Genomic DNA, 11565 nt, shown 5'->3' with positions numbered 1-11565 from the left:
GGTAGCTGTTATCATTCAATCGTGACTTGCTTTCCTTCACACACACACACACACGCACGCACACTAACCTATTACATTGGTGCATTTAGATGCGGGTATAAGATAGAAGAACGCACTGACAAAGATCACACTCTACACCCTCCAGCAGCTCCAGTCTCAGGCCAGCACTCCTGCACAATCTCCTGCAGCCCTTGAACTTCTGACACCGGCAGCTAATCGAAGATCAAACCTTTAAATAACTAATAGAGGCTTCCTTATTCTGTACAGTAATATGATGAGTCATCATCAGACAGCTCGGGGGAAGGGGGTGGAGGGGAGTGGGAGGAGGGGGTGATGGGATGATAAGGCATGTCTACTGAGTGCCTGAACCTACACTGAGTAAAAAGGTCCTGTGCAATAAATGAGGCCTCTTCAGCTAAAAAGACTATCTACATTAGTCAAGGAAAAAAAAAAAAAGAAAAAGAAGAAAAAAGAAAAAGAAAAAGCCTTAAAAGCTTTTTGCAAGATGGCCGCCTTACTGACGCCTCAGTCAGTGTTCAAGAGGCCTCTCTCAAATAGACATCCTCCTTCGGCTCAAGCTTTTATCAGCGTCATTGTCATGGGGCAACAACACTTCTCCTACACATCTCTACATAAACGACAGTGCATATATTGTCCGGACAGAGCTTCCTGTGCGCGCCTCTCAGACTGCTTACGTGAGTGAAAAGTAATGCCGTCTACGAGATACTAGTGAGAGGCCTGAAAAAAGTAAGTGCCTGGTGACTGTTGTTATGTAACCTGAATAAAAGAAGTGGTCTAAAGGCTGCCGTGTTGTGAAGTGAGACCCATCGGTCTATCCGTGACAGTGGGACATCCTGAATACAACTGCTTCATAAAGCACTGCCCATACTTGACATATGAAATTATTTTACGAAGTTATAAAACATCTCCAACGGCGTCTAGTATCTAAACCATCGGGGTGCGGCGTCTCAAGCCTGCCGTAAAATGTTTACTGCAGTTTTGGCTCAATAAATGTGAAGAAAGAAGAGAACGCCGCAGCAGCAGCCTAAGAGCATGCTGGTCCGTCCCGGTGCTCGTCGCGTCGAGGACCACGTGTGAACTGGAGGACTCATCCACTGGAGACCATTAAGGCACGTCCTTCCTCTCAGTTTCTTCAGCCTCTGACGAAAAAACGTGTTGTTCACAGTAACACAAGTTCAGACCGACAAAAACTGTTTGTGTTTAAGTGTCTGTGTGTGTGTGTGTGTGTGTGTGTGTGTGCGCTTGATTTGTAATGTCTTGAAACATCAAGTAAGGATCTGTCAGCTCAAAACGCGTCTTCCAGATCCGGTTTTTCCAAGAGGAGCAAATAAATGAATGAACATGGAGTAAAATATTCTACAGAAAACAGAAAAACAGGAGTTAAGGACTCAGTCTTTCTGGCTTGTTGGTTGAACTCAGAACAACCTTCCTGCTGCCACCAGGGGCAACGGCAGATACTGAAACAGCAGTGAAATATTCTACCAACAGAACATAAAACAGGAAAAACTTAAGTGATATCATAAGCTGTGTTATCATAATCAATACTAACATCTTTGTTATTCACAATGTTATCAATATTATTGTTGTTCTTATACCCTGTTTTTTTCTATAAGAATATCTTATTATCATTCTTGATTGTATTTCTCATAGCAAACAAGATCGGCTCTTTTGGCGTCGGGGATGAGGAGGAGGAGGAGGAGGAGGAGGAGGAAGAGCGGGGGGGCCGAGAGAAAAAGAGGGGAGAGAGGGAGAACAGAGGAGTGGGACGAGTGCAGGACGGAGAGAGAGAGAGAGAGAGAGAGAGAGAGAGAGAGAGATGGACAGGCCGGGCTGTCTCCTTCCAGAGAGAGAGAGAGGAGGAGGAGAGAGAAGCAGTAGTCATCTCTTGTGTCGCGGCTCTGGTAACCGTGACAATGTCTCCTCTTCCGTTGTGACACAGGGGCAGATGGGCAGTTCGCTTCTCCCTCTCTCTCTCCCTCTCTCTCTCTCTCTGCGCTCTCTCTCGCAGTCTTTCCTCATGAGCCCCCTCAGCGGGAGCTCTCGGACGGCCGTCACACGTCCAATATCAAACCAAGGCGAGGTGTCGTCTCTCTCTCTCTCTGCGATAATAACCGAGCGCGCTGACTTCTGCCTCACTGGTGCATGAAGTGATGGACTTGTTGCGTCGAGTGCGTCTGTGAGCTCGAGGGGAATGTTAATCGACTGTGTTTGGACATTAAAGTACAGTAGCTTTGGCCGTTTCAGAGTGTCCTGATTTTTTTTTTTTAACCCACATTTTCTTGCCAAAAAAAGAAAATACATAAAAAAATAAAAATAAAAAAAAAATCAAGACTTTTTCCATTTTTCTTTCATCTTATTTTTCTACTCCACAGTCTCTAGCTTTCAGTCTCTTCCCTCTCTGTCTCATCTTGCTGTCTCAATATGGGCTCGGTTTGCAGTGTGCGGACAGCGTCTTTAAAAATCATCCCTGATCTCCTAACACTGCAGGCCTCTCCTCCTCTCCTCCTCCTCCTCGCCTTCATCCCCTCCTCTTCCCCACCTTTTCTTTCTCTCTCACACGTCAGACTCAATGCTGGAGAGTTTCTCGTACACATGGCCATTGCTTCCATTGAAGGGACGTGGGGGGCCGACCCCCAACATGGAGCCGTGGTGGTTCATCCCACCGAGGCTGAGCTCTTTTGGGAACCGGGGGGCTACGTTGGACATCACCCCAGCCGTGGCAGACGCTGGCAGGTATGACGTCGTGCTCATCTGGCCCCTGAAGTCACTTCGGCTGTTTTTGGCAACTTGTTGCTGCTGCTGTTGCTTTTTCATGTAATACTGTTTGGCTCCGTGCATCAGACACTGGTCATCCCCAAAGGTGGGTATAAAGGGGTTTTGGTTTACCCGGTCGGGGTAAAGGGATTTGGATAAAGAGAACGCTCCCCCACCTCCTCCTTCCATCAAAGACCTGTCCCTGTCTCTAATGTCTCTCTCTCCGATGGAGCGGCGGTGGAGGCCGTCTCCGCCTCTAAACAGACCAAATGGCGAGCCGGGTCCTTTCCGGCCCTCACCTCCATAAAACAACGGGTCCCTGTCTCTTTCCCTTTCTCTCTCCGAGCCCCCGTGGCGCTCAAATATGTGTGCGAAGGGGCTGGTGCCCTCCATGTAGCGTTCTTTCTCCTTCAAGCTAACACTCCTGGGTGGGGGCAGCATCCCTCCCATACCTGGACCGCTCATCCCTCCGCCTCCTCCTAGACCCCCCATCAAACTTCCCATCCCTCCTGACTCCTCTTTCTGAAGGTCGACAAATGTGTCGTAGGAGTGCTGCCGCCTAAGTGGCTTGCCGAATCCTCCGCTCTTCCTCCTCTGCTGGGCCTGAGATTGAGACTGAGGGCCTGCGCCCATACCTCCTCCTCCTCCCCCACCTTTGCCTCCCCCCATCTGTTCCAAGAGGTGGTTGTTGTCCTCGCTGATATCATAGAGGTTTCCTGTCTTTTTACAGCCCTCGCAGCGCATGCAGGTGGCAGAGCTGGGGCGGCTGTTTCCTCCGCCTCCCGAGGTCCCGCAGCTCATACCACCACCATACCCGCCGCCACCCCCTCCGTGCATGGACATCTGCTTCCCCCCTCCTCCGCCGCTAGCCCGACAGTTTCTGCACTCCCACTCTCCCCCCGCCAGCCCAGATCCTCCCCCGCTCTTTGAATCGGACTTTTTGGGTTTGCTCTTAAGAAAGTCATCCACTGGAACCAGGGTGGTGCAGGCCCCCACACCCCCGTCTCTGTTCCCGGGGCCGTCTGTCAGGTCCACATGCTCCCACTGAGGGACGCCCTCTTTGGGCCGAAACTGGTCCAAATAAAAATCCCTAACGCTCTCCTTTTCTCTGAAGATATAGGAGTTCCCGTCGTTGTTTCCTCCTCCACCTCCTCCTCCTCCTCCTCTCTTGCGGTCAGCGGGCAGAAGTGGCGGGGAGGTGGAGCGGTGGCTGTGGTAGTGGTGGTGGCTGATGTGGTAGGGTTTCCTCCTGTAGCCCAGCTCAATCTCGTCCAGCTCCCGTCTGGACTTGGCAGAGGCCGGCCTCTTCTTCAGGCTATCTCGGTACTGTTTGCGCTTCTTGGCGTTGCCCTCCAGGTTTCCGTAAGTGACCGTGTGCGTGGAAATGTCAGAGACGTCGGAGCGTATATTCCCATCATCGTCTCCTCTCCCTCCACAGTAACCATGCCCAGGGATGAAGGTGGAACTCGAGGCGCCTCCTTTAAAAGAGAACTTCCCGTACAGGTCTGGCAGGCCTCCCTTGAAGCTCTGGCCGGAGGGAGGAGTCTGTCCAGACAGGAGGTCAAACTTGCTCATGTTCCTGTGGGTCAGTGCTGAGCAGGGCTGGGTGGTGAAAATAGGAGCCACCCCTCCACCCAGGCTGTCACAGTCGAACATGCCGCCCTCCAGAGAGCTAGCGCTCCCCAAACTATGGGGCCTGTTGGCAGGAGGTCCACTGAGCCCCAGCGTTGAGCCGTGGTGGTGCAGGTAGTGGTCCTGGTACAGATTACTGTCCTTCAGGTGGAGGTTGCCAAACGTCCTCTCCACCTCACTGATGTAGTCACTGAACATGTTGTCTTCAGGTAGGTACGGAGCCTTGCAGTCCGAGTGGCCCGCCAGGCTGCGGCGGTGTTCGGAGATATCGTAAACGGAGGATTCGCGTCGGATGAAGTCCAGCGCGCTGTGCGGCGAGCCGTTCACCCCGGACAGGGACGCCATGTTCTTGGCGGTGCGTAGGAGGCGCATGATGTTGGAATGGGTGTTGTTCATGGTGGCCGACGGGGAGTTCAGCGCCGAGCTGCTCTTCTCCTCGATCTGCACCCCGTGGATACAGCTGTAGATGCCCTGTGAGGGGGAGACACAGGCAGGAGACGGCATTAAACGCTGCACAACGTAAACAGTGGCTAAGGTCAACTCTTATCATTCACCGCCCGCCCCTGCTTTCTTGATGAGGTAAAGTGAGAGCAGCTCTTTCTGCTGATGCTGTCAATACGTTTCCCAGTAAGTGCTGTACACTGTACAGTATGCACATGTAATTTATAGGCAGTGGAGATAAAGTGAAAGTGTGCGAGCGAGCACACAGCATGAAGATTCAGAGAGGATCGTGTCGCTGGATGGAGGATGATTGATAAAGGCAAAGAGGCCGTAAAAACCCTCGAGTCCCGCTGGTCAATACCTTTAACCTCCTAGGACCTGGCGTCCACATATGTGGACCTCACATTTTGGGTTCTCTAGACCACAATACTAACTTTTTCTCAACAAGGGCCTGGTGACCACATATGAGGATATTATACTGCCACTCAGTAATCGAAATTTAAAACTAATGTCCTCATATGTGGACATCATTTTTCTCAGGTCCCAATCAGCCTATATAGCAAAGAATAGAGCTCAGGTCTTAGGAGGTTAATCAATGTGATTAGAATTCAGCTGACAATATCCTCCGGCAGTTACTAAACACCTCAGTTCCACTGGCCCTCGGAGCCACCGGCCACAACACAATCCCCTCTGAAGATAAAGGCCAAGCCGAGGAGACGCCAGCTGAGCGTCACAGTGACAGAAAGATGAACTGCCCCATTTGCATTCAGTGATGTACGATACAATATTCAGATAAAAAATGGATATACAGAGGAGAACAAACCAGCGCGTGACAGATGGGGACGGTAAAGGATCAGATCAATTCCAAACAATGATTTTACTCTGTTTTCCTGGACGTCTGTAGATGGCTGTAGGAAATAAAGGGACGCTGCCCACTGTTAGAGATCAAAGATCAGCCGACCTACGCCCTGCTCTCCACTGCGGGGGTCAGGACCCTGCCGAGAGGTTAGGGGTCAGCGGCCGTCAGATATTCTCCACTGTTAAGCTACGACTCTTCCCCCGTCTCCTCCCTTTATCCGCTAATATGACTCGTTGACCCTTGGTTCTCCTTCCCCTGGCCACTCGTTTCTGCTAGTTAATTAGCTACGCGGATAGTGCCTGCATTGCAGCAGAAAGGCCTTCATCCCTCGCTCCGGTTTTTATAGATAATGTTATTACTTCTTTCAATTTCACAGTCTGTTAACAGCCAAGTATGTAAAGCTTGACAGTGGCTAAAAGCGAGAGAGGTTAACATAAATACAAAGTGACTCAACGGTATTTGAACCATCTGGGATTTGGACGAATGTATTCCCCCACCTGCGTGATATTTTTTCCACTTCGAAAATCTTTCAGTGTTTGTCTGGTCCTTATCCGTCTCATCTCTGTTTCTCTTTTCCATCTGCCTGTTTGTATAATTTGTCACCACTTCATCTCTTTTGTTTTTCTTCTTTTATTGTCCTGATTACACTCCCACCTGTTGCGGAATCTGTCGCTGATCTTCCCTCCCGTGAGATCTATGACATAATCGCATCTTGGGATGAATTTTTTTTCTTCCCCCCCCACAAGCATCCACCTTAATCTGAGGATTATCTTTCCCCATTAGGTTTTCACCTGTGTAGATCTCAAGATTGTGTGGTATTGAGCAGTGGCGGTGTTGGAGGGGCAAGGTCAGACACACACTCGCACCACACTCAGACGGACGGAGTTAATACTGGAGTGCATCAAATCTTGGACATTTAACAAAGCCATTGCTGCTTCGTCTTCGGCAGCAGATTTTGTCTACTCCACATGCCCACATATTGTAACAGTTGGCAGACTGCTGCCGGCCTGGTGCTACAGTAGCTGGTTATTTGGACAGAATGTGTGAATAGCAATAATTGCGGCCTGAGGGTTCCTAAGAATTTTCAATCCACCGGGGGATCACAGTAAAATCTATAAGTGATTACAGCAGTACAGACAGGCAGGAAATCAACAAATAACTAGCTGCCTCGTATGTACCGTTGCGTATCACGACTACTGTACATGCAGCTTATACTCTAATACTGCCTGTGTGAGGTGCAAGTATATGGTGCTAAATGGAAATGAACGCAGCCATGATGCGATGTGAGGGCTGCGAGAAGAGGGGTGATTAAACCTCTAATACATTTACCGTTCTAAAGTCATTAGAGGCTTTTTAAATCGATATAATTAATTTGTTTCAGTGTTGCAGGTGGGAGCTGGCGGAGCAGGTAGCCAGGGGAGAGCCGCTCACAAAGCCGCCGAGCCCCTCCGAGGGAGGGAGCGTTTAACCGACCGTGAAGCCATGACTGAAGCCACGTGACTCACGCCGACCATGACAGATGTCTCATTTTTTACACTGCCGGGCCTAAATGTTAATTGCGGCAATAACAATAAAGTTTATTGGATTATGCTGTGAAATTAAAAAAGCGGAATCAATCTGAGTGGCAGCGCAAGAAAGGAGAAAAGAAAAGGGAAGAAACGGCCGAGGCTGGAGAGACAACACTCCAGCGAATGAGAGAGAGAGACAATGTGACGCTGTGGCCGAGGATTGTGGAAAGATAATAAACGATAATTTCCACTGCTGTTGTTTCATAATGCCCGAGCTCTGTGCCACATATGCAAATGAACATTCGATGAATATTTTAACGTTGTGATTCATTAGATTTTATTTGTGGACGCCCATTGTTCATTTATGTTGTCACACTGTAGCAAAGACAGAGGTAATTTCTGTAAATGACAGCAATCACTGAATGTTATACAAAGCATAAATTGCTCTCAGATCCAGTTCCCATACAAATTATAATGGTGTAATAATCAAAAACAACGCCAAGCAGCCTGTCTTTGGAAATGAGAAGTCAGCTGACATTTTAGCAACTGGTACTTTGTGCTGCTTCTACACAACAAACAGACACAGACACGCACACACAACCGTAAACAAGGCAGCAGCAACGACATAAAATTAACACCATACAAAATAATCAAAGTTGGGCACTGGAGCGTAATATTAGAGCAGAGAGGGGAAAATGTTATGTTGGGTTTTTTTGTTTTTTTTTTTTTTTTTTTTTTTCTGAAGCCTTGCTTTCTTGGCACAAGCAGCGCCGGCACGACACCAGCATATCAAATGGAGAGAGAGAGAGAGAGAGAGAGAGAGAGAGAGAGAGCAGTAGTGTGTGTGCTGTAAATTAGCCACGTGGTTTAGCCCGCAGCGGTTCACCTTCAGAGGCACACAGTGAATTACACCGGAGCCATGTCAAAACAATTGGAATGCAAATCAAATACCTCGGGGGTGACTTTGGTCCCCTGGGATCCGGTAATCTACCCTCACCGGTTCTGTGGCTGATTTTAGTTGAGTGAAATATTGATTTTGGCTCAACATTTTGTAAATATTTACCTCATGGACGTCAGAAAAGGCCTAGGCGTCGAAAAACCAAAAGGAGAGAGAGCTCCTATAGCTGTTTATACCCCGGAGGTGAGGATTTGGTTTGGTTGGTCACGTAGGACACGAGCTCATTCACAATGTTCAATGAACCCTTTCATTTCAGAGACATAAGAGGGAGTAAAGCTGATGATGCAGGGACGAATAAATGAAGGTGAATTTACAGACAAGGAGGAGTCAGCGATGAAGAGGTTAATTGGAGAATTATAACCCATCTTTTAAAGCAGGAGTCAAGAGAGGTGCTAGGCTTTTAGAGAGCGCTCACAATAATAATCAGCTCTCAGAGAACAGTTGTGGTTGTGTAATCAAATTTTCAAAGACATGATTTCTTCATCTGCTCCTCCAAGCAATTTAAACACTTGAAAAAAAAATACAACGAAACCCCGATGAACTTTCCAGAAGTTTTCACCTTTGGTTTTAACTTTGGCAAAGACGGCGGAGTGGCTGCTGAAGGCTGCACGGAAGTTTGCAGGGAAGCTGATGTTTTATTTGTATCGGCCACGGCGCGGTTTGGAAAGAGCGCCAGGTTGTAAAGTGTGATACTACCGGGCTTATGCTGGATATTGATGCTTGGAAACACAAGCAAGGTGTTAAATGTGTGGCTCTGTCTTGAACAGACTTTATCTGAATGTGTAATCCTCAATATTCAGCTGATTAACAGTTTTCCAACAGTGGTAATTCTGCTGCGCCACACACTCGTACACATCTGCTTCCAACATGAACAAAAGCTGTATTTTCTTGTGATTTCTCACCCTGCTGATGCTGAAGACGAAGCCGGGCTGGCCCGAGCAGACGCCCATGAAGCAGAAGCGAAGCTGCCAGTAGAACCAGTGTTCACAGATGAAGGTGATGAGCGACAGAGCCATGGCCGCGCCGAGCATGTAGAAGACGCCGGCCATGTTGTCCACGTCCAGCTGGCTGGACATCACCTCGTTCTTCTCGTGGTGGCAGATCCCCGTCAGCCACAGGGACTCCAGCTCCTCCATCTCACCTGGATGGAGGGAATGTAAGGGAGTGGGGGAGTGAGAGGATGAAGGGAGAAACAGATGGCATGGAGAGTGAAGAAGGCAGGGAGAGGTGGATGAGAGGGCGGGACAGAAGAGGGATGGTAAATAGGTGGAGGAAGCGGGATGGACAGAAGAATAAAAGAAGACGAGACGCGGTGACGACATGCGGAGCGATGTTTTTATAATTCATATGGGAATTGAAATAAAGGGGTGTGAAAAAAAGTGGGAAGGAATGTAAAATATGGAGTAGAAAGGAGGGATATGATGTAATAACAGGATGGGTATTGGAGGACACAAGGGATGGAGAGATGATGCAACAGAAGAAGAGAGGAGGAGAGATGGCGGGCAGGCGGGGTGGAAGGGGAGTCAGGAGAGTTAGAAGTGAAACACAGCTCTCAGTTTTGCAGCAGGCGTCACAACTCACAGGATAAGAGTAAAACACACACACACACACACACACACACGCGCACGCCATCGGTCACATGCTAATATCACTCACCTGATCTGAACGCACCTCTGTTAATAACTGTCTGTGGGTTTTTTATAACAAGCATCTAAATTAAATGCTATGCAAATTGTAAAGAACAGGTGTTTGCATTTGTGTGTGTGTGTGTGTGTGTGTGTGTGTGTGTGTGTGTGTGTGTGTGCGTGTGTGTGGGTTCGAGCGGCTGCCCATGCCTCTGACGCTGGTCCCTGAGCTTCTGGTCTCTTTTGTGGGTCACCTTCTGTTTCATCACGAGCTGTTCTCTATCAAAGCCGACTGTGGCAGGACAGGCGTCGCTTAATTAATCATACATTCAGCCGCTGTCGCTGCACGTCGCCGCGACTCTTGCACCGGAGCACTGGCTGGCCTCCGGAACAACAACAACAACAACAACAACAACAACAACAACGGAGCTCCACAGCATACAAACGCAGGCAGAGGCACCGCACACGTGCAAAACTACACAGAACACAGATCATGCAACTGCCTCTGGTCATATCTACTGATAAACAGATAAATGGTAACTGCGACAATTCTGTGTCCATTTTGACGTGATAGTTTATGTTGTTTATTGGTCATATGACACGTGGTGCGAGGAGGACTGTCCCTGAATGCAGGAAATCCCAGTTACACACTTTGTGCTCGCGACTTCTATGAAGGTCCAACACGGTTAAAAGTTACTGTCAATAAATAATATTGTTTCATTATTAACACATTTTTTTCAGGGCAACTATAATAATGTTTTAGACTGATGAAGGTGTTGTTTTTCTATAGTAGCATAGTTTGACTGTGGCTATACTTTGAGATGTTTCTCTGTTTATCTCAAAGTCTTTGATTTTTATGATGAAGTTGATTTTTACTGTTGAGTGTACACAACAGTTCAGTTTGACATTTCTGTAATAACGTCATTTCAATTTCTGGCAAAGTTAGATGAAAAGATTAATACTTGTTTCACGTCTGTACGCTAAACATGAAGCTACCGCCAGCTAAGTTAGCTTAGCTTAGCAAAGAAAGGAACAGCTAACATGGCTAAGTTTGAAGGCAACAAAATCCCAGACTAGCATTTCCAAATTAACTGACGACTAATGACGGGTGACATTTCATTAGTTTAATCATGAACCCAACTGTAAAAACAACCATTAACTAACCATTAACCATTTCTTTATGCTAAGCTAAGATAACCAGCTGCTGACAGTAGCTTCACATTTACCATACAGACTTCATTTCCAGCTCTCCACCAGAAAGCAAATAAGCATCTTAATAACATAATAAATGTTTAATTATTGCCCCTCGCTCTGGACAATAATGCAAGGGGAATAAAATTAAGTAAATAATGAAATAAACACTGGAAGATTAAACTGAGAGAATGACAATGAATCATATGTTTTTGGTTTTTCCCATTAAACTTTATTGTCATCTTCTTTCCTGTTTCCCTCTTCTTACCTCGTTAGTCCAATAAGTAAAAGTATGGAATAATGGAATACATTAATTTAAGTGATTTATCAAATCAGATAAAATAGTTTAAAAAGTCTTTAAAAAAAAAAAATTCACAACAGCTGTGATGTATTTTTTGCTCATGTCTGCGTCAAACTACCCAGACTCCCTTCCAGCCTTCGTACCAGGCCACTGGGCTTTCCACGTGAGTCTGATCACTTTCTAGGCCACCAGGAGGGGAGTGGATGGTGAGACGTGGCAAAGTGACATTGAAATCCTGAGAGGGTGCGAGACAGGGCCGCTTGGTTCGTGTATAA

The 11565-nt window shown here is 47.5% G+C and overlaps 1 protein-coding gene across 3 annotated transcripts in view; it reads right to left on the bottom strand.

Annotated features, from left to right (window-relative positions):
• Nucleotides 1–31: 31 nt before the first annotated feature.
• grin2ba (glutamate receptor, ionotropic, N-methyl D-aspartate 2B, genome duplicate a) overlaps nucleotides 32–11565 on the bottom strand; it is a 45022-nt gene continuing 33488 nt past the window's right edge. Inside the window, exons 12-15 of one of the 3 annotated variants that reach the window (XM_087176662.1) lie at nucleotides 9076–9314; nucleotides 3600–4878; nucleotides 3261–3554; nucleotides 32–3227 (exon numbers count right to left, since the gene is read on the bottom strand). In XM_087176662.1, the coding sequence (XP_087032788.1) occupies nucleotides 2575–3227; nucleotides 3261–3554; nucleotides 3600–4878; nucleotides 9076–9314 (2465 nt within the window). In that variant the 3' untranslated portion in view covers nucleotides 32–2574. Of the gene's footprint in view, nucleotides 4879–9075; nucleotides 9315–11565 lie in introns of all 3 variants that reach the window. The other 2 variants (XM_087176661.1, XM_087176660.1) reach the window with 2 other exon arrangements.

The sequence above is a fragment of the Seriola lalandi genome, unplaced genomic scaffold (assembly GCF_002814215.2).
Source record: "Seriola lalandi dorsalis isolate HSWRI2012SDOR001 ecotype SW California unplaced genomic scaffold, Sedor1 jcf7180002054563, whole genome shotgun sequence".
In the NCBI taxonomy this organism is placed as follows: domain Eukaryota; kingdom Metazoa; phylum Chordata; class Actinopteri; order Carangiformes; family Carangidae; genus Seriola; species Seriola lalandi.
This window is presented reverse-complemented; position numbering and strand designations above follow the sequence as displayed.